Source organism: Pristiophorus japonicus, unplaced genomic scaffold (assembly GCF_044704955.1).
Source record: "Pristiophorus japonicus isolate sPriJap1 unplaced genomic scaffold, sPriJap1.hap1 HAP1_SCAFFOLD_308, whole genome shotgun sequence".
Taxonomy (NCBI): domain Eukaryota; kingdom Metazoa; phylum Chordata; class Chondrichthyes; family Pristiophoridae; genus Pristiophorus; species Pristiophorus japonicus.
This window is the reverse complement of record NW_027252868.1, coordinates 41,688-65,020: the sequence shown is the minus strand read 5'-3', so window position 1 is coordinate 65,020 and position 23,333 is coordinate 41,688. Positions and strand designations below refer to the sequence as shown.

Genomic DNA, 23,333 nt, shown 5'->3' with positions numbered 1-23,333 from the left:
CAGGGTCTAGTGTAATATAAACAGAGTCAGGGTCTAGTGTAATACAAACAGAGACAGGGTCTAGTATAATATAAACAGAGACAGGGTCGAGAGAAATATAAACAGGGATAGGGTCGAGTGTAATATAAATAGAGACAGGGTCTAGTGTAATATAAATAGAGACAGGGTGTAGTGTAATATAAACAGAGACAGGGTGTAGTGTAATATAAACAGAGACAGGGTATAGTGTAATATAAACACAGACAGGGTCTAGTGTAATATAAACAGAGACAGGGTCTAGTGTAATATAAATAGAGACAGGGTGTAGTGTAATATAAACAGAGACAGGGTGTAGTGTAATCTAAACAGAGACAGGGCCTAGTGTAATATAAACACAGACAGGGTCTAGTGTAATATAAACAGAGACAGGATCTAATTTAATATAAACAGAGACAGGTTCAGGAGAAATATAAACAGAGATAGGGTCTAGTGTAATATAAACAGTGACAGGGTCTAGTGTAATATAAACAGAGTCAGGGTCTAGTGTAATACAAACAGAGACAGGGCCTAGTGTAATATAAACAGAGACAGGGCCTAGTGTGATACAAACAAAGACAGGATCTAATTTAATATAAACTGAGATAGGGTCTAGTGTAATATAAACAGAGACAGGGTCTAGTTTAATATAAACAGAGACAGGGTCTAGTTTAATATAAACAGAGACAGGTTCTAGTGTAATACAAACAGAGACAGGGTCTAGTTTAATATAAACAGAGACAGGGTCTAGTTTAATATAAACAGAGACAGGGTATAGTGTAATATAAACAGAGACAGGGTCCAGTGCAATATAAACAGAGACAAGATCTAATTTAATATAAACACGGACAGGATCTAGTGTAATATAAACAGAGACAGGGCCAAGTGTAATATAAACAGAGACAGGGTCGAGTGTAATATAAACAGAGGCAGAGCCTAGTGTAATATAAACAGAGACAGGGCCTAGTGTAATATAAACAGAGACATGGTCTAGTGTAATATAAACAGAGACAGGGCCTAGTGTAATATAAACAGAGACAGGGCCTAGTGTAATATAAACAGAGACAGGGCCTAGTGTAATATAAACAGAGACAGGGCCTAGTGTAATATAAACAGAGACAGGGCCTAGTGTAATATAAACAGAGACAGGGCCGAGTGTAATATAAACAGAGACATGGTCTAGTGTAATATAAACAGAGACAGGGCCTAGTGTAATATAAACAGAGACAGGGCCTAGTGTAATATAAACAGAGACAGGGCCTACTGTAATATAAACAGAGACATGGCCTAGTGTAATATAAACAGAGACAGGGTCTAGTGTATTATAAACAGGGACAGGGCCTAGTGTAACATAAACAGGGACAGAGTCTTGTGTAATATAAACACAGACAGGGCCTAGTGTAATATAAACAGAGACAGGGTCTAGTGTAATATAAATAGAGACAGGGTGTAGTGTAATATAAACAGAGACAGGGTATAGTGTAATATAAACAGAGACAGGGTCTAGTGTAATATAAACACAGACAGGGTCTAGTGTAATATAAACAGAGACAGGGTATAGTGTAATATAAACAGAGACAGGGTCTAGTGTAATATAAACAGAGACAGGATCTAATTTAATATAAACAGAGACAGGGTCAGGAGAAATATAAACAGAGACAGGGCCTAGTGTAATATAAACAGAGACAGGGCCTAGTGTAATATAAACACGACAGGGCCTAGTGTAATATAAACACAGACAGGGTCTAGTGTAATATAAACAGAGACAGGGTATAGTGTAATATAAACAGAGACAGGGTCTAGTGTAATATAAACAGAGACAGGATCTAATTTAATATAACAGAGACAGGGTCAGGAGAAATATAAACAGAGACAGAGCCTAGTGTGATATAAACAGAGACAGGGCCTAGTGTAATATAAACACAGACAGGGCCTAGTGTAATATAAACACAGACAGGGTCTAGTGTAATATAAACAGAGACAGGGTATAGTGTAATATAAACAGAGACGGGGTCTAGTGTAATATAAACAGAGACAGGATCTAATTTAATATAAACAGAGACAGGGTCAGGAGAAATATAAACAGAGACAGGGCCTAGTGTAATATAAACAGAGACAGGGCCTAGTGTAATATAAACAGAGACAGGGCCTAGTGTAATATAAACAGAGACATGGTCTAGTGTAATATAAACAGAGACAGGGCCTAGTGTAATATAAACAGAGACGGGGCCTAGTGTAATATAAACAGAGACAGGGCCTAGTGTAATATAAACAGAGACAGGGCCTAGTGTAATATAAACAGAGACAGGGCCTAGTGTAATATAAACAGAGATAGAGCCTAGTGTAATATAAACAGAGACAGGGCCTAGTGTAATATAAACAGAGACAGGGCCTAGTGTAATATGAACAGAGACAGGGCCTAGTGTAATATGAACAGAGACAGGGCCTAGTGTAATATAAACAGAGACAGGGTCTAGTGTAATATAAACAGAGACAGGATCTAGTTTAATATAAACAGAGACAGGGTCTCGTGTAATATAAACAGAGACAGGGTCTCGTGTAATATAAACAGAGACAGGGTCTAGTGTAATATAAATAGAGACAGGGTCGAGTTAATATAAACAGAGACAGGGTCTAGTGTAATATAAACAGAGACAGGATCTAATTTAATATAAACAGAGACAGGGTCAGGAGAAATATAAACAGAGACAGAGCCTAGTGTGATATAAACAGAGACAGGGCCTAGTGTAATATAAACACAGACAGGGCCTAGTGTAATATAAACACAGACAGGGTCTAGTGTAATATAAACAGAGACAGGGTATAGTGTAATATAAACAGAGACAGGGTCTAGTGTAATATAAACAGAGACAGGATCTAATTTAATATAAACAGAGACAGGGTCAGGAGAAATATAAACAGAGACAGGGCCTAGTGTAATATAAACAGAGACAGGGCCTAGTGTAATATAAACAGAGACAGGGCCTAGTGTAATATAAACAGAGACAGGGCCTAGTGTAATATAAACAGAGACAGGGCCTAGTGTAATATAAACAGAGACAGGGCCTAGTGTAATATAAACAGAGACAGGGCCTAGTGTAATATAAACAGAGACAGGGCCTAGTGTAATATAAACAGAGACAGGGCCTAGTGTAATATGAACAGAGACAGGGCCTAGTGTAATATAAACAGAGACAGGGTCTAGTGTAATATAAACAGAGACAGGATCTAGTTTAATATAAACAGAGACAGGGTCTCGTGTAATATAAACAGAGACAGGGTCTAGTGTAATATAAATAGAGACAGGGTCGAGTTAATATAAACAGAGACAGGGTCTAGTGTAATATAAACAGAGACAGGGCCTAGTGTAATATAAACAGAGACAGGGTCTAGTATAATATGAACAGAGACAGGGTGTAGTGTAATATAAACAGAGACAGGGCCTAGTGTAATATAAACAGAGACAGGGCCTAGTGTAATATAAACAGAGACAGGGCCTAGTGTAATATGAACAGAGACAGGGCCTAGTGTAATATAAACAGAGACAGGGTCTAGTGTAATATAAACAGAGACAGGATCTAGTTTAATATAAACAGAGACAGGGTCTCGTGTAATATAAACAGAGACAGGGTCTAGTGTAATATAAATAGAGACAGGGTCGAGTTAATATAAACAGAGACAGGGTCTAGTGTAATATAAACAGAGACAGGGCCTAGTGTAATATAAACAGAGACAGGGTCTAGTATAATATGAACAGAGACAGGGTGTAGTGTAATATAAACAGAGACATGATGTAGTTACTGAATCACAGAGTCGAAGAATGATACATTTCAGATCGTGTACATCCAGCCCACTGGTGCCTGTGCTGGAACTCATGTGAAAGATCTAACCAATTATCCCACTCCACCTGCTCCTTCCCAATATCCCAATTAGTCCTACTCCCTCTGCTCCTTCCCAATATCCCAATTAGTCCCATTCCCCCTACTCTTTCCCAATAGCCCTGCATTTTTTCCAATTCAAGTATTTACTCAATTCCCTTTAGAAACTTATTACTGAATCTGCTCCTCGCACCATTTCAGGCCATGTATTCCAGATCATAACAGCTCACTGCGTACTTACTTTCCTCATTTCGCCTCTGATTCTTTCGCTAGTTAAAACTATGTCCTCTGGTTACACACCCTTCAGTCTCTGGAAACTAGTTAAGAACAGAAGAGCATAAGAATTGGAAGCACTTGGAGCCTGCTCTGTCACTCGATAAGATCATGGATTATCATCGACCTCAATTCTACTTTCAGGCCTGTTCCCCATAGTCCCGTGATTCCCCTAGAGTCCATAAATCTATCTATCTTAGCCTTGGATATACTCAATGACTCAGCATCCACAGTCCTTTTAGGTAGAGAATTCCCAAGATTCACAACCCTCTGAGTGAAGACATTCCTCCTCAACTTGGTCTGAAAAAGCATACCCCTTATCCTGACACTATGCCCCCTATTTCTGGATTCTCCAGCCAGGGGAAGCAACCTCTCAGCATCTACCCTGTCAATCCCCCTCAGAATCTAATATTTTTCAATGAGATCCTCTCTCATTCTTCTAAACTCCAGAGAGTATAATCTACTCAATCTCTCCTCATAGAACAACCCTCTCATCCCAGGGATCAATCTGGTGAACCTTCGTTGGACCGCCTCTGTGGCCTCACCAAAGCCCTGTACAATTGTAGTAAGACTTTCTCACTCTTGTACTCCAAACCCCTTGCAATAAAGGCCAACATGCCATTCACCTTCCTAATTGCTTGCTGTACCTGCATGCCAACTGTGTGTTTCCTGTACGAGGACACCCAAGCCTCTCGGAACACCCAACATTTAACATTTTCTCACAACTTAAAACATTCAGTTTTTCTGTCCTTCCTACTAAAGTGAATAACCTCGCAGTCCCCCACATTATGCTCCATCTGCCACCTTATTGCCCACTCTCTTAACCTGTCCATATCCTTTTGCAGATGCTTTGTGTTCTCGGCACAGCTTACTGTCCCACCCATCCCAGATACTGCTCCTGATACCCAGCACCTCTCGATACTGCTCCAGATACCTGTCATCTCTTGAACCACTGCATCAAGATTGGGAACAAATGACTGGGCTGAGGCCTGTCCTGGATTAAAAACATGAGGACCACTGTGTCACCATCAACAGCAGCAAGTCAACAAGGCTTCTGCGACTGCACCTTCTAAACCCATAATCTCCACCATGTAGAAGGACAAGGACATCAGGTCCATGGAAAGACCAGCTCCTCCAAGTTCCCCTCCAAGTCACACACCAGCCTGACCTCAGCACATAGACTGCAGCATGGTTCAAGAAGACAGCGGCTCACCACCACCTTCTAAAGGGGCAATTAAGGATGGGCAATAAATGCCGACCTGGCTCGCCCACATCCCGAGAATGAATGAAGAAATAAAGAATGAACTCACAGTGAGAAAGGAGCTGCAGAACTGCCGACACCATCAGCTTTAAGAAGACGTTTCCCTTTGGAGATCAGATTGCCCATTGAGTTTGATTAAACTGATGTTAAAGTAACAATGCTGCTTTGCCCCGTGACAGTAACAGATTATCAGAATATTTCCCATAATTTGAAATCGAATGTCAGACTTGGATGTCTTGTAGATTCATCTTTTAAAAAGTTGTGGGAACTCTGTTCTAAGCTGGATTCCACCCAGTTCGTAACAAGTCCTCAATCAGCTTGTCTTGTCATTGAGGTATCAAGGACTAGGCACACGGTGTTTAAAAGAAAGCTGATTGATTTATTTGACATTTATACAGATTATCAAACTATAGCCCAGTTACAGGCAGAGACAAATCCCAATTTCCAGAATTAACATAGTTCTGTCTTGGGTGTAATTAACAGCAGAATCCAACCCCTGCAGTCAGTTGTGAACTTGTTGGTGTTTCAGGCGGTCGGATGATACAGTGAATCCCTTCACACACACGGAGCAAGGAAACGGTCTCTCCTTCGTGTGAACTCGCTTGTTGTGTACCAGCAAGTGGGATGACTGAGTGAATCTCTTCCCACAGACAGAGCAGCTGAACGGCCTCTTCTCAGTGTGAACTCGCTGGTGTATCTGGAGACAGACGAACAGAGTGAATCCCTTCCCAAAAACGGAGCAGGTGAACGGCCTCTCCCCGGTGTGAACTCGCTGGTGATTCAGCAGGTTGGATAACTGAGCAAATCCCTTCTCACACACAGCAGGTGAATGGCCTCTCCGCAGTGTGAAATCGTTGATGAGTTTCCAGCTGAGATGGGTAATTGAATCTATTCCCACAGCCCTCACATTTCCACGGTTTCTCCATGGTGCGGATGTCCATGTGTCTCTCCAGGTTGGATGATCAGTTGAAGCCTCATCCACACAAAGAACTAGTGTACAGTTTCTCCCCGCTGTGAATCGTGCAATGTTTGTTCAGGATTTGTAACTGATTAAAGCTCTTTCCACAGTCAGTGCACTGAAACACTCTCACTCGGGTGTGTGTGTCTCGGTGCTTATCCAGTCACACTGATGTTTGAAATCCTCTCCCACAGACAGAACAAACAAACATTTCTCCTTCCACATTCAAAAGCCGATGATATTCTGGTCCTGATGACTTGAGTGACTCTGTCAGATCTTGATGTGATGTTTGGTTTGAGTTTCTCATCTGTAAATCCTCCTCTTCTAATACCCTGTAAAATGAGTTTACAAAAGTCATCACTGTAAGTACAAGATAGAAATTCACAACAGACAATTCTAGTTTCTATGCAACGTTTCTTCACATGCCCGGAATCATTTAACCCAGTCTGTTAATTGCTTTCAGCTACTGGACTTAACGTGTGCCCCACAGCATTCCCTCACCTTCGATGTGTGAATAGAGCATCACGCCTGCAAATCTGGTTTTCAATTTACTCAGCAAATGTATTGAACAGAAGATGAACAAGTAAACAGATCATGGCCTAATATTACAGCTCTATATTCACAGGAGAAAGTCTATTATCTAACTCGAGTGGACAAAATAAAGATCCAAAATGCAAGAGTCCCTCGAATCCTTTGTTAAAACATTTCAAATCTTGCCCAGTTCCTTCCTTATTGCAGAATTATCCCTCCCTGTGGGAGTCGATATTGGTCAAAAACTACCAATTGTAAATTTGTAACCAGCCAAAGTGGATAACCTCACATTTTCCCACATTATACTCAATCTGCCAAATTTTTGCCCACTCACTTCGCCTGTCTATATCCCTTTGCAGATTTTGTGTGTCCTCCTCACAATTTGCTTTCCCACCCATATTTGTATCAACAACAAACTTGGCTGCATTACACTCAGTCCCTTCATCCAAGTCATTAATATAGATTTAAATAGTTGAATGTGGGGTTAATCATGCTTTAGTTGTTATTTGCCACTTAATGTATGTGTTGAATTTGTTCAATGTCTGTCAGCTTCTGGTATAGTTTATTAACGTGGGCTCATTCTGTATCTCTCAGTCTCTGGTACGGTGTGTGAGTATGGGATTCATTCTGTAGCTCTGAGTCTCTGGTACTTTGTGAGAGTATAGGATTCATTCTGTAGCTCTCAATCTCTGGTACGGTGTGAGAGTATGGGATTCATTCTGTAGCTCTCAGTCTCTGGTACTGTGTGAGAGTATGGGATTCATTCTGTAGCTCAGTCTCTGGTACGGTGTGAGAGTCTGGGATTCATTGAGTATCGTTCAGTCTCAAGTATTGTGTGAGTGTAGGATTGATTTTGTCTCTATCCATCTGTGGTACTGTGTGAGTGTGGAATACATTCTGCATTTTTCAGTCTCTGGTACTGTTAGTGATTGTGGGATTCATTCTGTATCTCTCAGTCTGAATCTTCCTGAGACTTTTGGATGGGTATGTAATGTGTAGATAAGTCTCCAATCTGGGGTATATGATGTGGTTTTATTCTCTATCTTTCAGATACTATTTGTCTATTCTCTCTGATATTTGATTTGTCACTAAGGCTGCACAATTGTGAGATTAGCATAGTGGCTTTCCAGCTGATAATGGGTGTGTTTTTGGACTGGGATTGATGGATCCACCTGTGAATGGTATTGAGTTGTGGTGAAATGTTAACAACTTCTGTCTCTCCTGCTCTGTTTGATTGCTGGATTGAAAATGTATATCTGCAAATTGGGATCATTGCAGGACTGACTACTTCTGCTGTCTGTGAGTGTGGAATTGATAATCAGCAAAGAATTACTAAAAAAATGATTAAGAAAGGGAGAATAGACTATGAAAGTAAACTAGCACAAAATATAAAAACAGATAGCAAAACTTTTTATAGGTATATAAAAAGGTAAAGAGTGGCTAAAGTAAACATTGGTCCCTTAGAGGACGGGACCGGGGAATTAGTAATGGGGAACATGGAGATGACAGAAACTCTAAACAAATATTTTGTATTAGTCTTTACAGTAGAGGACACTAACAATATCCCAAAGGTGAATTGTCAAGGGGCTATGGGGGGGTAGGAACTTTACACAATCACTAAGAAGGTGGTACTCAGTAAGATAATGGGACTAAAGGCAGATAAATCCCCTGGACCTGATGGCTTGCATCCTTGGGCCTTAAGAGGAGTAGTGGATGCACTGGTTGTAATTTACCAAAAATCCCTGGATTCTGGGGAGGTCCCAACAGATTAGAAAACTGAAACTGTAACACCCCTATTTAAAAAAAAAGAGGCAGACAAAAAGCAGGAAACTATAGACCAGTTAGCCTAACATCTGTGGTTGGGAAAATGTTGGAGTCCATTATTAAAGAAGCAGTAGCATAACATTTTGAAATGCATAATTCAGTCAGGTAGAGACAGCATGGATTTATGAAGGGGAAGTCATGTTTGATAAATTTGTTGGAATTCTTTGAGGATGTAATGAAGAAGGAGGATGTAATGAAGAAGGTGGATAAAATCCAGTGGATGTGGTGTATTTGGACTTCCAGAAGTCATTTGACAAGGTGCCACATAAAAGGTTACTACACAAGATAAAAGTTCACGGGGTTGGGGGTATTATATCAGCATGGCTGATATAAAGGATTGGCTAATGAACAGAAAACAGAAAGTCAGGATAAATGGTTCATTCTCGGGTTGGCAATCAGTAACTAGTGGGGTGCCGCAGGTTTCAGTGCTGGGAACCCAACTATTGTCTTGCTACAGTTGCATAGGGTATTGGTGAGACCACACCTGGAATACTGCATGCAGTTTTAGTTTCCATATTTACAAAAGGATATACTTGCTTTGGAGGCAGTTCATAGAAGGTTCACTTGGTTATTTCCGGAGATGAGGGGGTTGACTTCGGAGGAAAGGTTGAGTTGGTTGGGCCTCTACTCATTGGAATTCAGAAGATTGAGGTGTGATCTTATCGAAACATATAAGATCATGAGTGGGCTTGACAAGGTGGATGCAGAGAGAATGTTTCCACTGATGGGGGAAGACTAGAACTATGGGGCATAATCCTAGAATAAGGGGCCGCCCATTTAAAACAGAGATAAGGAGAAATGTATTTTCTCCGAGGGTTGTAAATCTGTGGATTCGCTGCCTCAGACAACTGTGGAAACTGGGACATTGAATATATTTAAGCAGAAATAGACAGTTTCTTAACCGATAAGGGAATAAGGGGTTATGAGGAGCGGGCAGGGAAGTGGACCGGAGTCCAGGATCGGATCAGCCAAGATTGTATTAAATGGCGGAGCATGCTCGAGGGGCCATATGGCCTGCTCCTGCTCCTATTTCTTATGTTCTTATCTCTCTGTGTATTTGCACTCTGTGAGTGATACCGTACTTACTGTGTGTGACAAGGAGCCGGTTGCACTGTTCCTTATGTCTCAGGTGGAACAAACTTCACGTTTGTTCCGGTTCCTTCAATTACTTACCTGGAGGAAGAAAATGTATCTCTGATCATTCAAGAACAGGAGAGGTAGAAAATACTAAAGTGATGAATGTAATCGTTCAATTAATATTCGTTATGAACATTCACAAAGGGAAGCCAGCGATACAAACAGTTTGTGTCTGACTCGACTGCAGTATTGTAGCACCCAGCTTCTGCACACCAAGTGTGTTAGGCAGATTTACAGCAATTTACTGACATCCAGACACAACCCAACCCCTGCCCTGCTTCAGGAATGGGACTGCCCGATGGAGCACGGATCTTTACACAGCTCAGATTGCTCCTCCCCTCTCCCAGGGCACTAACCGTTCAACCAAAAACAATAAGCCGCTGTTTAAAACATGTCCTTCACATTTCTCACCCGGTGCCTGCAATAGATGGTCCTTGTATAAATCCTCAGTGTCCGGCTCTGTTTCCACTGCTCGCTGTCCAGTGACAACAAACACGGTGAGACTGGAACTAAAGCACGAACGTTCACTACTGGTTTGCAGGGAGAAAGCAGCAATGATTGTAAACAGCAGATCCTTCCCATTCTGTCTCCCTTATCCGGGACACACGCTGTCCACACACAGCCCGAGAATGGCCTCTCCCTTCCCCCACTCACTCCAAGCACTAAAACCAGTTCTTGCTCCACTCCGCCTGTTACACACAGACCCCGATTCCCCCTGAACTTCCCCCGGACTCAGTGCCGATCTCTGAGCCCATCTGCGGACACGCTCCCAAAGCGATGTGCTGTTGTAAGGAGGCTGCTGCTCGCTGCCTTACCCCGGGGCCGCGGAGTCTCCATTCCCGGCTGTTTAAACCATCTCCTTCCGCTCACTGAGTGAATGGCGCTCACAGGCAGGGCTGGGGGAGGGAGGGCGCATGCGCCCTTCTGCTTCCTGGAAATCGACACCGGGGGGCGGGGCTTAACCCCGCATGCGCAGCTCTCTGCAATAATTCAGCCTTTAAATCAAAGTGAACTTTTCCCAATTTACTTTTATCAGAATCTGAGCAAAGGAACTGGACCTGGGGGGCAAGGACAGAGAATGTTTAAAGCTGGGAGCCTTGACCCTTTGAGATGCTCAATTTGGGATCATTCTGTGCACATTGTTTTTCTCTTGGTGAACCAGGACCAAGCAGACAGAGCGCAAACCGAGCGGAGGGAAAGCTCCTCACAATCAGCTGGCGACCAAAGCGGCCCGGGAGAGCGCCCCGGCCACAGGCGGAGTGAAGAAGTCTCATCGCTACAGACCCGTCACCGTGGCTCTGAGGGGGATCCGCCGCTACCAGAAATCCACCGAGCAGCTGATCCGCAAACTGCCCTTCCAGCGCCTGGTGTGGGAGATCGCTCAGGACTTCAAGACCGACCTGCGCTTTCAGAGCTCGGCCGTCATGGCCTTGCAGGAGGCCAGCGAGGCTTACCTGGTGGGGCTCTTTGAAGCCATCCACGCCAAGCGAGTCACAATCATGCCCAAACACATCCAGCTGGACCGCCGCATCCGTGGGGAGCGCGCCGAGACTCAGCACCAAGTGCAACAACGGCTCTTTTCAGAGCCATCAAATCAGCAAAGGAAAGAGCTGCGACCGGCACCAGGTAAACTGGCCTATGCACACACCATGCAGGTCTTGTAGTGTTACTGTAACTGGGGGTTTATACAGTGCAGGTGGTGAATATCTGACCGTGTGGGTCTTGTAGTGTTACTGTAACTGGGGGTTTATACAGTGCAGGTGGTGAATATCTGACTGTGTGGGTCTTGTAGTGTTACTGTAACTGGGGGTTTATACAGTGCATGCGGTTAAGATCTCACCATGTGGGTTTTGGTCGAGGTGTCCCATATACTGATTGCACCTGCTCAACGTGGGTAGGAATAAGTACATTATCCACAGACCGGGATAGATTTTCAGGAGAGAGCACGAAGTCTGAATCCTGCCTTTAAACCCAGCTCTTAATGCGGTGACAGGTGGGATACTATTTGGAATATTTTAAAATGACCAGAGCTGTAATTCTGGGTCATTCCTGTATGCAAATTTAAAGGGTAAAATTCTGCTTGGTTCAATGCATTCGCTTATACTGAAAATGTTTTAGCCTCATTTCTGATCAGGAAATTCGCAGCTTGATTGCCAGAGATTCAATCTGTTAAATTAGATCTCGAACAATTATAATCCATAGACCAGTAACCAGCCCTTTCACAGATACTGTGGGTGGCTCTGAAAAGAGTCTTTGGGTTATTAGATTAAATCTTGTCCGCTTTACTTGCTCTTGGACGAAGTGGTGGTTTTCTTGGGCAGCAGCACAGCCTGGATATTAGGCAGCACCCCGCCCTGAGCGATGGTCACCTTTCCCAGCAGCTTGTTGAGCTCCTCGTCGTTGCGGATGGCCAGCTGCAGGTGTCTGGGGATGATGCGGGTCTTCTTGTTGTCGCGGGCCGCGTTGCCGGCCAGCTCCAGGATTTCAGCGGTCAGATACTCGAGCACAGCAGCCATGTAGACCGGGGCTCCGGCACCCACACACTCAGCGTAGTTCCCCTTTCGCAGGAGCCTGTGAACACGGCCAACAGGGAACTGCAGTCCGGCCCGGGAGAAGCGAGACTTGGCCTAGGCCCGAGCTTTTCCGCCGCTTTTTCCTCTTCCAGGCATTTCCACAATCCACAAGTTCAGAGAAAGAATGAGAAACTCCTCCCACATCTGCCCCCCTTATACATCCTGGAGGGATGCAGGGAGTGAACTTGTGATTGGTCATTTCTGATGACCAATCACCGTCTTTTTAGTCCGCCAATGAAAAGAGGGCGAAAATTATTGTTAACAGTCCGATCTTTGACGAATTTTCAATTTCAAAAAGCCCGCCAATAATTTTTACAAGTGCGGATTATATTAATAAATTCATCATTAGTCAAAGAGTTTTAATTCCTTTTGTCTTATTCTATATTACCTTGCAAATTCCAGGATGTTACAATCAGGATTAAATTCGGGTTCAGTTTCAAACAGTCTGTAATGGGCGGGAATTTTCCGTAACGGGACACATTCCAGCTCAATCTTTGTACAATTTGGGAATCACAGATGGTGATCGATCCTCCGCACAGGCGGGAGTGAGACCAGAACTGGGAGTCCTTCTGTGAGAAAAGAGGGACAGAGTGTTCAAACTGCCCCCGTTCTGGTCTCTGGAAGAACTCCCATTCTGGCTTGTTACACACGGAGTCTCGGTTAATAAGCAGATTGACCCCGAACTACAATTTTATTTTAAACTATAGAGAGAATGAGGTGACTAAAGTCTGAGTCTCAACCCCTAAAACAAGATCATAATTCGTCGGCAGGCGACCAGGGACAGTGTGTGTAGTTTACTGGGAGGGAAATTCATCAGCGAAGCTAAGGTTGAACTGGACAGTAAAACCGCTTATCTGAGAATTCAAATCTAAATCTACAGCTGGATCTTTAAAGGTTGTCAAACACATTTGCTCAGGCAATAACTACAGTAAATTGAGTTGAAAGGATGACGCGTTTGTGTAGCTCTTTCAACGATGTTGTGGGTGGCTCTTAAAAGAGCCGTTGTGTTTGGGGTTTGTTCTGTCAGGACAGCATGGAGTTTTACTTGGAGCTGGTGTACTTGGTCACCGCCTTTGTCCCTTCCGATACGGCGTGCTTGGCCAGCTCCCCGGGCAGCAGCAGGCGCACGGCGGTCTGGATCTCCCGGGAGCTGATGGTGCGGCGCTTGTTGTAATGGGCCAGGCGAGAAGCCTCACCCGCGATGCGCTCGAAAATATCGTTCACAAACGAGTTCATGATGCCCATGGCCTTGGAGGAGATGCCGGTGTCGGGGTGAACCTGCTTCATCACTTTGTAGATGTAGATGGAGTAACTCTCCTTCCTCGACTTTCTACGCTTCTTGCCGCCCTTCGGTGGTGTTTTCTTGATTACTTTCTTGGCGCCTTTCTTGGCAATTTGTTTCTTTTCCTCAGGCATCGTCTCGTTCAGTCAGGCACAATTATGAAAGAAACTCAGCTCGGAGCTCGCATTATATAGGCAGCCCCACACTCCGCCCACAGCCCTATGCTAATGAGGGATGCGTGAAGGCAATGATTGTGATTGGTTCGTTGGCTGCGTTGTCAATTTCTATTGTTCTGTATCTCTCTGATTGGATGTTTAAAGAGACCAATCAAATTTATTGCTCGCCACAATCTCAAATTCTAAGTCATCAATTACATCCCCTCCCGATTTATACTCTGTTCTTTATGTTTCTATTCTGCTCTCAGGCAAAAATGGTTACTGACGGACGGTCTTGTGAGGAAGCTTCATTCACGTGTTTTCCTATATATATATATATTCAATAATCTGAATAGCAAAGTCGCTGTCGATCTAGATTTCTACATGTTCGAGAGACATTAACCGGTTTATCACCGAGATTGCCTGAGGGTCACTTCTGATCACGACCTGGGAGTCCTTCTTTGAGGGTAAGAGACCCTCACTGTCCTTCCGCTCACCGTTTAATTCAACACCTTTCTTATCGGTCACTGCTGTAACTACATTAGCTGTTTCTGTATTACCTTCACCTGAAATATGCCGTACCTTCTGTGCCGTAAAGGGCCTATTTCCCTTAGCACAGAGGGCATAAATTTAAAGTAATTGGTCGAAGGTTTAGAGGGGAAATGTCTTCACGCGGAGGGTGGTGGGGTCTGGAACTCACTGCCTGAAAGGGTGGTAGAGGCAGAATCCCTCACCACATTTAAAACTACTTGGATGTGCACTTGAAGTGCCGTAACCTGCAGGGTTACAGACCTAGAGCTGGAAAGTGGGATTCCGCTGGATAGCCTCTTGTTGGCCGGCGGACACGATGGGCCGAAGTGGCCTCCTTCCATGCTGTAAGGGGTTGACAGTGGATGGGCAATGGCAGACATTTAGAGACCGCATGGATGAACTACAATTGTACATCCCTGTCTGGCGTAAAAATAAAAAAGGGAAGGTGGCTCAACCGTGGCTATCAAGGGAAATCAGGGATAGTATTAAAGCCAAGGAAGTGGCATACAAATTGGCCAGAAATAGTAGTGAACCCGGGGATTGGGAGAAATTTAGAAGTCAGCAGAGGAGGACAAAGGGTTTGATTAGGGCAGGGAAAATAGAGTACGAGAGGAAGCTTGCAGAGAACATTAAAATGGACTGCAAAAGCTTCTATAGATATGTAGAGAGAAAAAGGTTAGTAAAGACAAACGTAGGTCCCCTGCAGTCAGAATCAGGGGAAGTCATAACTGGGAACAAAGAAATGGCAGACCAATTCAACAAGTACTTTGGTTCGGTATTCACTAAGGAGGACACAAACAACCTTCCGGATATAAGAGAGGTCAGAGGGTCTAGTAAGGAAGAGGAACTGAGAGAAATCCTTATTAGTCGGGAAATTGTGTTGGGGAAATTGATGGGATTGAAGGCCAATAAATCCCCAGGGCCTGATGGTCTGCATCCCAGAGTACTTAAGGAGGTGGCCTTGGAAATAGCGGGTGCATTGACAGTCATTTTCCAACATTCCATAGACTCTGGATCAGTTCCTATGGAGTGGAGGGTAGCCAATGTAACCCCACTTTTTAAAAAAGGAGAGAGAGAGAAAACAGGTAATTATAGACCAGACAGCTGACATCAGTAGTGGGTAAAATGATGGAATCAATTATTAAGGATGTCATAGCAGCGCATTTGGAAAGAGGTGACATGATGGGTCCAAGTCAGCATGGATTTGTGAAAGGGAAAGCATGCTTGACAAATCTTCTGGAATTTTTTGAGGATGTTTCCAGTAGAGTGGACAAGGGAGAACCAGTTGATGTGGTGTATTTGGACTTTCAGAAGGCTTTCGACAAGGTCCCACACAAGAGATTAATGAGCAAAGTTAAAGCACATGGGATTGGGGGTAGTGTGCTGATGTGGATTGAGAACTGGTTGCCAGTTTTGGTCACCTCACTTAAGGAAGGATATACTAGCTTTGGAGGGGGTACAGAGACGATTCACTAGGCTGATTCCAGAGATGAGAGGGTTACCTTATGATGATAGATTGAGTAGACTGGGTCTTTACTCGTTGGAGTTCAGAAGGATGAGTGGTGACCTTATAGAAACATTTAAAATAATGAAAGGGATAGACAAGATAGAAGCAGAGAGGTTGTTTCCACTGGTCGGGGAGACTAGAACTAGGGGGCACAGCCTCAAAATACGGGGGAGCCAATTTAAAACCGAGTTGAGAAGGAATTTCTTCTCCCAGAGGGTTGTGAATCTGTGGAATTCTCTGCCCAAGGAAGCAGTTGAGGCTAGCTCATTGAATGTATTCAAATCACAAATAGATAGATGTTTAACCAATAAGGGAATTAAAGGTTATGGGGAGCGGGCGGGTAAGTGGAGTTGAGTCCACGGCCAGATCGGCCATGATCTTGTTGAATGGTGGAGCAAGCTCGAGGGGCTAGATGGCCTACTTCTGTTCCTAAATCTTATGACAGGAAGCAAAGAGTAGGAGTAATAGGGTACTTTTCAGAATGGCAGGCAGTGACTAGTGGGGTACCACAAGATTCTGTACTGGGGCCCCAGCTGTTTACATTGTATATTAATGATTTAGACAAGGGAATTAAATGTAGTATCTCCAAATTTGCGGATGACACCAAGTTGGGTGGCAGTGTGAGCTGTGAGGAGGATGCTATGAGGCTGCAGAGTGACTTGGATAGGTCAGGTGAGTGGGCAAATGCATGGCAGATGAAGTATAATGTGGATAAATGTGAGGTTATCCACTTTGGTGTTAAAAATAGAGATACAGACTATTATCTGAATGGTGACAGATTAGGAAAAGGGGAGGTGCAACGAGACCTGGGTGTCATGGTACATCAATCATTGAAGGTTGGCATGCAGGTACAGCAGGCGGTTAAGAAAACAAATGGCATGTTGGCCTTCATAGCGAGGGGATTTGAGTACAGGGGCAGGGAGGTGTTACTACAGTTGTACAGGGCCTTGGTGAGGCCACACCTGGAGTATTATGTAGAATTTTGGTCTCCTAACTTAAGGACATTTTTGCTATTGAAGGAGTGCAGCGAAGGTTTACCAGACTGATTCTCGGGATGGCGGGACTGACATATCAAGAAAGACTGGATCAACTGGGCTTGTATTCACTGGAGTTCAGAAGAATGAGAGGGGATCTCATAGAAACGTTTAAATTCTGATGTGTTTAGACAGGTTAGATGCAGGAAGAATGTTCCCAATGTTGGGGAAGTACAGAACCAGGCGGTCACCATCTAAGGATAAGGGGTAAGCCATTTAGGACCGAGATGAGGAGAAACTTCTTCACCCAGAGTGGTGAACCTGTGGAATTCTCTACCACAGAAAGTTGTTGAGGCCAATTCATTAAATATATTCAAAAGGGAGTTAGATGTAGTCCTTACTACTAGGGGAATCATGGGGTATGGCGAGAAAGCAGGAATGGGATACTGAAGTTGCATGTTCAGCCATGAACTCATTGAATGGCGGTGCAGGCTCGAAGGGCCGAATGGCCTACTCCTGCACCTATTTTCTATGTTTCTATGTAAGCTTCGATGATAAATGTCTATAATTCTCAGACTTAAAAGGATATTCCGTTCATCGTGCATATGCTGATTTAAAACATAGACCTTGGCGAAAAACATATATCTATACAGACCAACATGTAAATCAACTATCTCTCCCTCCCCCGCCCGCCTGTGAGGCGGTGGGTGGCTCTTAGAAGAGCCTTTGCTTTTTGCTTGGGGGAAGAGGGTCGCGTTGAATCCATAGAATGCGGCCCAGCCGTTTCAGAGCCTACACCACATCCATGGCAGTGACCATCTTGCGCTTGGCTGCTCAGTGTAGGTCTGAACTGACCGGCTCAGGAGAGAAATACACAGCCCGGAAACGGCCGGAGCTCCCGAGAGCAGAACCAGCATTCAAACTATCTCAAACCAGACCAGAATTAAACTAGGCCCTTTTAATAACCGCCGACTCTCTTTATACAGCTTTCATTGACAGACTAAAAAATATGAAGGGAACCGGTTGCGGTATTTATACAATTTTTGAGACTTTAACAACTGTAGTTCAATTATTCGCTGCTAACTAGAAGAGCGTTTGTGTGAGTAGAGAACCGTAATGCAGAGACAGGTAACTGAAAACTCCCGCATACAGGTCTGAAATAGGCCAATTTATCGGTACATTACCTCAAAGTCTCCATTCAGACAGTAAGCAGCCTTTCACAGATACTGTGGGTGGCTCTGAAAAGAGCCTTTGGGTTATTAGATTAAATCCTGTCCGCTTTACTTGCTCTTGGACGAAGTGGTGGTTTTCTTGGGTAGTAGCACAGCCTGGATATTAGGCAGCACCCCGCCCTGAGCTATGGTCACCTTTCCCAGCAGCTTGTTGAGCTCCTCGTCGTTGCGGATGGCCAGCTGCAGGTGCCTGGGGATGATGCGGGTCTTCTTGTTGTCACGGGCCGCGTTGCCGGCCAGCTCCAGGATTTCAGCGGTCAGATACTCGAGCACAGCAGCCATGTAGACCGGGGCTCCGGCACCCACACGCTCAGCGTAGTTCCCCTTCCGCAGCAGCCTGTGAACACGGCCCACAGGGAACTGCAGTCCGGCCCGGGAGGAGCGAGACTTGGCCTTGGCCCGAGCTTTTCCGCTAGTTTTCCCTCTTCCAGACATTTGCACAATTCACAAGCTCAGAGAAAGAATGAGAAGCTCCTCCCACATCTGCCCTTCTTATAGCTTCTGGAGGGATTCAGGGAGTGAAGTTGTAATTGGTCACTCTCTAGTGAATTTCATTGGTTGTTTCCGATGACCAATCACAGCCTGCTTAGTCCACCAATGAAAGGAGGGCGGAAATTACTGGTTCTCAACAGTCAGAAGCTAACGATTTTTTAAATTAAAAAATCCCGCCAATAATTGTTAAAATTGTGAATTATACTAGTAACTTCACCATTAGCAAATACTTCAAAACACTGTTTCCTTTTATCTTATTCCATATTTCCCTTGCAAACTCCAGGCTGCTACAATCAGGATTACATTCGGCTTCAGTTTCAAACTGTCTGTAACGGGCGGGACTCAGTCCCCACTGATTCTGTAATGGGACACATTCCAGCTCATCTTTGTAAAAAAGTGAACTTCTTTTCACAGGAACTGCTGTGGAAGTGAGACCAGAACTGGGCGTTCTTCTGTGAAGAGAGATAGTGTGTTTAAACTGCTCCCGTTCTGGTCTCTAAGAACTCCCATTCTGGGTTATTACACTGAGGGAAGTCTCAGGTTAATAACGGACTGAGCCGCAACGGAATTAAAAAAAAAGTGAAAAGGGCTTGAGTGAGAATGTATGACTGAAATCGGAGTTTCCCCGCTCCCCAAAATAAGCCCTTTGTCAGCAGGCGCTGTGAATGAACGGGTCTGAGAGTAAAGGGAAAGCGACCAGGGACCGTGTTTGTCGTTTACTCACTGCGGGAAATTCCAGCGACGCCAAGGTCAAACCAGACAGTGAAGCTGCTTGAGAATTCAAAACTGAATCTATAACTAGTACTGCAAAGGTTCTCACACACACTCGTTCGGGAAATAATTACAGTAAATTCAGTATAAAGGGTGTGTGCAGCTCTTTCAATGATGTTGTGGATGGCTCTTAAAAGAGCCGTTGTGTTTGGGGTTTGTTCTGTCAGGACAGCGTGGAGTTTTATTTGGAGCTGGTGTACTTGGTCACCGCCTTTGTCCCTTCCGACACGGCGTGCTTGGCCAGCTCCCCAGGCAGCAGCAGGCGCACGGCGGTCTGGATCTCCCGGGAGCTGATGGTGCAGCGCTTGTTGTAATGGGCCAGGCGGGAAGCCTCACCCGCGATGCGCTCGAAAATATCGTTCACAAACGAGTTCATGATGCCCATGGCCTTGGAGGAGATGCCGGTGTCGGGGTGAACCTGCTTCATCACTTTGTAGATGTAGATGGAGTAACTCTCCTTCCTCGACTTTCTGCGCTTCTTGCCGCCCTTCGGTGGTGTTTTCTTGATTACTTTCTTGGCGCCTTTCTTTGAAGCTGGTTTCTTTTCCTCAGGCATCGTCTTGTTCAGTCAGGCACAGGTCTGAAGGGAGCTCTGCTCCGGGCTCGCATTATATAGGCAGCCCCCACACTCCGCCCACAGCCCTATGCTAATGAGGGATGGGTGAAGGCAATGAATGTGATTGGTTCATTGGTCGCGTTGTCAATTTCCATTGTTCCATATGTCTCTGATTGGTCTCTTTAAACATCCAATCAGATTTATTGCTCGCCACAATCTCAAATTCTTGTATGAGCTCATCAGTTACATCCCCTCCCGATTTATACTCTGTTCTTTATGTTTCTATTCTGCTCTCAGGCAAACATGCTTACTGACGGAGGTCTTGTGAGGAAGGTTCATTCACGTGTTTTCCTATATATATATATATTCAATAATCTGAACAGCAAACTCGCTGCTGTCTTTGTCGGTCTAGATGTCTACATGTTCCAGACATTGACCTGTTTATATCCGAGATTGCCTGAGGGTCACTTCTGATCAGGACTTGGGAATCCTTCTGTGAGGGCAAGAGACCCTCACTGTCCTCCCACCGGTTAATTCAACACCTTTCTTATCGGTCACTGCTGTAACTACATTAGTTGTTTCAGTATTACCTTCACCTGGAATATGCCGTAAATGTCTATGATTCGAAGACTAAAAGGACATTGCGTCCATCGTGCATATGCTGATTTAATAAACCTAACGCCACAATACAGATCTTGGCGAAAAACATATCTATGCTGAACAAAATGTAAATCAACTGTCTCGCCCCCGCCCCGTTCCCCAGGTCACTGCTCTCTCTGTGAGGCGGTGGGCGGCTCTGAGAAGAGTCTTTATGTTGTGTTGGGGGGAAAGGGTCGAGTTGTTCAGCCACCGAATCCACAGAGAGCGCGGCCCTGCCGTTTCAGAGCGTACTCCACATCCATGGCAGTGACCGTCTTGCGCTTGGCGTGCTCAGTGTAGGTGACCACATCCTCCAGGAAAACCTTCAGCACCCCGCGGGTCTCCTCGTAGATCAGGCCCGAGATCCGCTTGACACCGCCACGGCAAGCCAGGCGGCGGATGGCTGGTTTTGTGATGCCCTGGATGTTATCACGGAGCACTTTACAGTGCAGTTTGGCCCCGCCTTTACCTTGTCCTTTGCCTCCTTTACCTTGGCCAGACATGATGATTCTTCACTCAAATCGCCGCTGAATGTTAATCTCTCGCCTTACCCATAGTCTGTTGAGACCACCAATGAAACGAGGGCGGAAATTCCTGTCAACAGTCAGACCTCGAACCATTTTTAATTTCAAAAACCCCAATAATTTTTTTAAGTGCGGATTATGTTAATAAATTCACCATTAGCCAAAGGTTTACAAACAGGTTTTACTTCCTTTTATTTTATTCCATATTTCCCTTGCAAATTCCAGGCTGTTACAATCAGGATTAAATTCACGTTCACTTTCAAACTGTTTGTAACGGACAGCAATCAATCCCCACTGACTCTGTAACAGGGACACATTCCAGCTCAAACTGTGTAAAAGTTGGGAATCACAGATCATGGATCGATCCTCCGCACAGCCGGGAGTGAGACCAGAACTGGGGGTCCTTCTGTGAAAAGATAAGAGGGACAGAGTGTTCACACTGCTCCCGTTCTGGTCTCTGTCCGAACTCCCATTCTGGTTTGTTACACTGCGGGGAGTCCCGGGTTAATAAACGGATTGACCCACAATAGGAATTGAAAAATAAACTTGAAAAGGGCTTGCGAGAGAATGAGGTGACTGAAATCTGAGTCTCATCCCCTAAACAAGCTCTTAATTCTTCGGCAGGCACTGTAAATGGGAAAGAGCGAGAGGAACTGTGTTTGTAGCTTGAATGGCGGGAAATTCAACAGCGGCTCAACATCGAACCGGTCAGTGAAGCTGCTTATGAGAATTCAAAACTAAATCCACAGCTGGAACTGCAAAGGTTCTCAAACACATTTGTTTAGGAAATAATTACAGTAAATAATTACAGTAAATTGAGTCTAAAGGGTGATGCTTGTGCAGCTCTTTCAGCGAGGTTGTGGGTGGCTCTTGAAAGAGCCGTTGTGTTTGGGGTGTTCTGTCAGGACAGCGTGGAGTTTTACTTGGAGCTGGTGTACTCGGTCACCGCCTTTGTCCCTTCCGACACGGCGTGCTTGGCCAGCTCCCCAGGTGTGGATATGTGAACTGGATATATGAAAATAAAGACAGTGAAGTGAACTAAATATATGAAAATGTATAAGCCATGGAAAAATAACTAAGAGAATGTCAGATTGCAAATATTACAACATCAGCACAATTAGCAGAATTGCAAGGTCTCAGTTACTAGTCACGCCAGTAAAATTGTAACATTTAGAAACAATGCCTGAGCTTTAGTAAAAACAGCTCATATAGATGTCGGCTCATGAGTGGACAAAGGAAAGGAGGGATCAAAAGGGATAGGCTGAACTAGGATGTCACTCTAATTGTATCTTGTTATCTTGTACCAAAAAATGTATAACTGTGTGCCTTCACAATGAAAACTACTTGTCCGTAGGAAGTGTGTACGCTCTATCAAGAGAGTATTCCTTCTGTCTGATAAGTCTCGACCGGTGAGAGAAATAAAGACTGCTTTGTTACAAGCTCCTTTGGTGTTCGCCTCAGTGTATTCACTGAAACAGATTGAAGGAAAATAATCTAGAAATCAACATTTGGTGTCAGAAGTGTGATCTCAACGGACGACTGCCGAAAACTTGCGAATTAAGAGCCAGACTAGCCTTGGACGAGACGAGGGGAAAGTGGCCACTGGAGTGAGTATGATTTCAATACTGCTCCAGTTTCCCCCGGTTTCAAAAGTCTGAGGAAAGTTTAGCCATTCGCTGGTTCTCAGGTAGTGTCTGAACGAGATCCAGGTCAACCTTCTAAACTTAGAAAATAAGTGTCCAAGTCAGGTGTGACGTCGACCTTGTATATCACTTGGCCCGTCCAGGCACTGATTGGATTTAAACTGCGCGGTGACGTGAAAGCAAATGGCATGTTGGCCTTCATAGAGAGGGGATTTGAGTACAGGGGCAGGGAGGTGTTGCTACAGTTGTACAGGGCCTTAGTGAGGCCACACCTGGAGTATTGTGTACAGTTTTGGTCTCCTAACTTGAGGAAGGACATTCTTGCTATTGAGGGAGGCAGCGAAGATTCACCAGACTGATTCCCGGGATGGTGGGACTGACCTATCAAGAAAGACTGGATCAACTGGGCTTGTATTCACTGGAGTTCAGAAGAATGAGAGGGGACCTCATAGAAACGTTTAAAATTCTGACGGGTTTAGACAGGTTAGATGCAGGAAGAATGTTCCCAATGTTGGGGAAGTCCAGAACCAGGGGTCACAGTCTAAGGATAAGGGGTAAGCCATTTAGGACCGAGATG

General features: G+C 44.5%; 3 protein-coding genes and 1 pseudogene across 18 annotated transcripts in view; 1 reads left to right on the top strand and 3 right to left on the bottom strand.

The window, feature by feature from the left end:
- The window catches only part of LOC139249365 (histone H2A type 2-A-like), a 31,446-nt gene extending 12,588 nt beyond the window's left edge, over positions 1-18,858 (bottom strand). The window contains exons 1-4 of one of the 7 annotated variants that reach the window (XR_011591149.1): positions 12,839-13,156; positions 9,827-9,913; positions 5,477-6,717; positions 4,135-4,210 (exon numbers count right to left, since the gene is read on the bottom strand). Coding sequence is in view for 1 of the 7 variants with exons in the window: in XM_070872367.1 (XP_070728468.1) it covers positions 18,180-18,566 (387 nt within the window). In the remaining 6 variants the exon portion in view is untranslated. Of the gene's footprint in view, positions 1-4,134; positions 4,211-5,476; positions 6,718-9,826; positions 9,914-10,288; positions 10,430-10,692; positions 10,773-12,838; positions 13,157-18,083 lie in introns of those variants that run through there. The other 6 variants (XR_011591147.1, XR_011591150.1, XR_011591148.1 and 3 more) reach the window with 6 other exon arrangements.
- On the top strand, positions 10,846-11,541 carry LOC139249376 (histone H3-like). The gene is made up of 2 exons (XM_070872372.1): positions 10,846-10,859; positions 11,040-11,541. The coding sequence occupies exons 1-2, from the start codon at positions 10,846-10,848 to the stop codon at positions 11,539-11,541; spliced, it is 516 nt and encodes a 171-aa protein (XP_070728473.1).
- Positions 11,955-12,546, bottom strand: LOC139249366 (histone H2A type 2-A-like; annotated as a pseudogene).
- Positions 18,859-21,280: 2,422 nt separating the features above from the next.
- LOC139249360 (zinc finger protein 239-like) overlaps positions 21,281-23,333 on the bottom strand; it is a 32,866-nt gene continuing 30,813 nt past the window's right edge. For 6 of the 10 annotated variants that reach the window (XR_011591141.1, XR_011591140.1, XR_011591142.1 and 3 more), the window contains one exon: positions 21,281-22,118. The gene's annotated coding sequence lies outside the window, so the exon portion shown is untranslated. Of the gene's footprint in view, positions 22,119-22,457; positions 22,583-23,333 lie in introns of all 10 variants that reach the window. The other 4 variants (XR_011591138.1, XR_011591137.1, XR_011591139.1 and 1 more) reach the window with 2 other exon arrangements.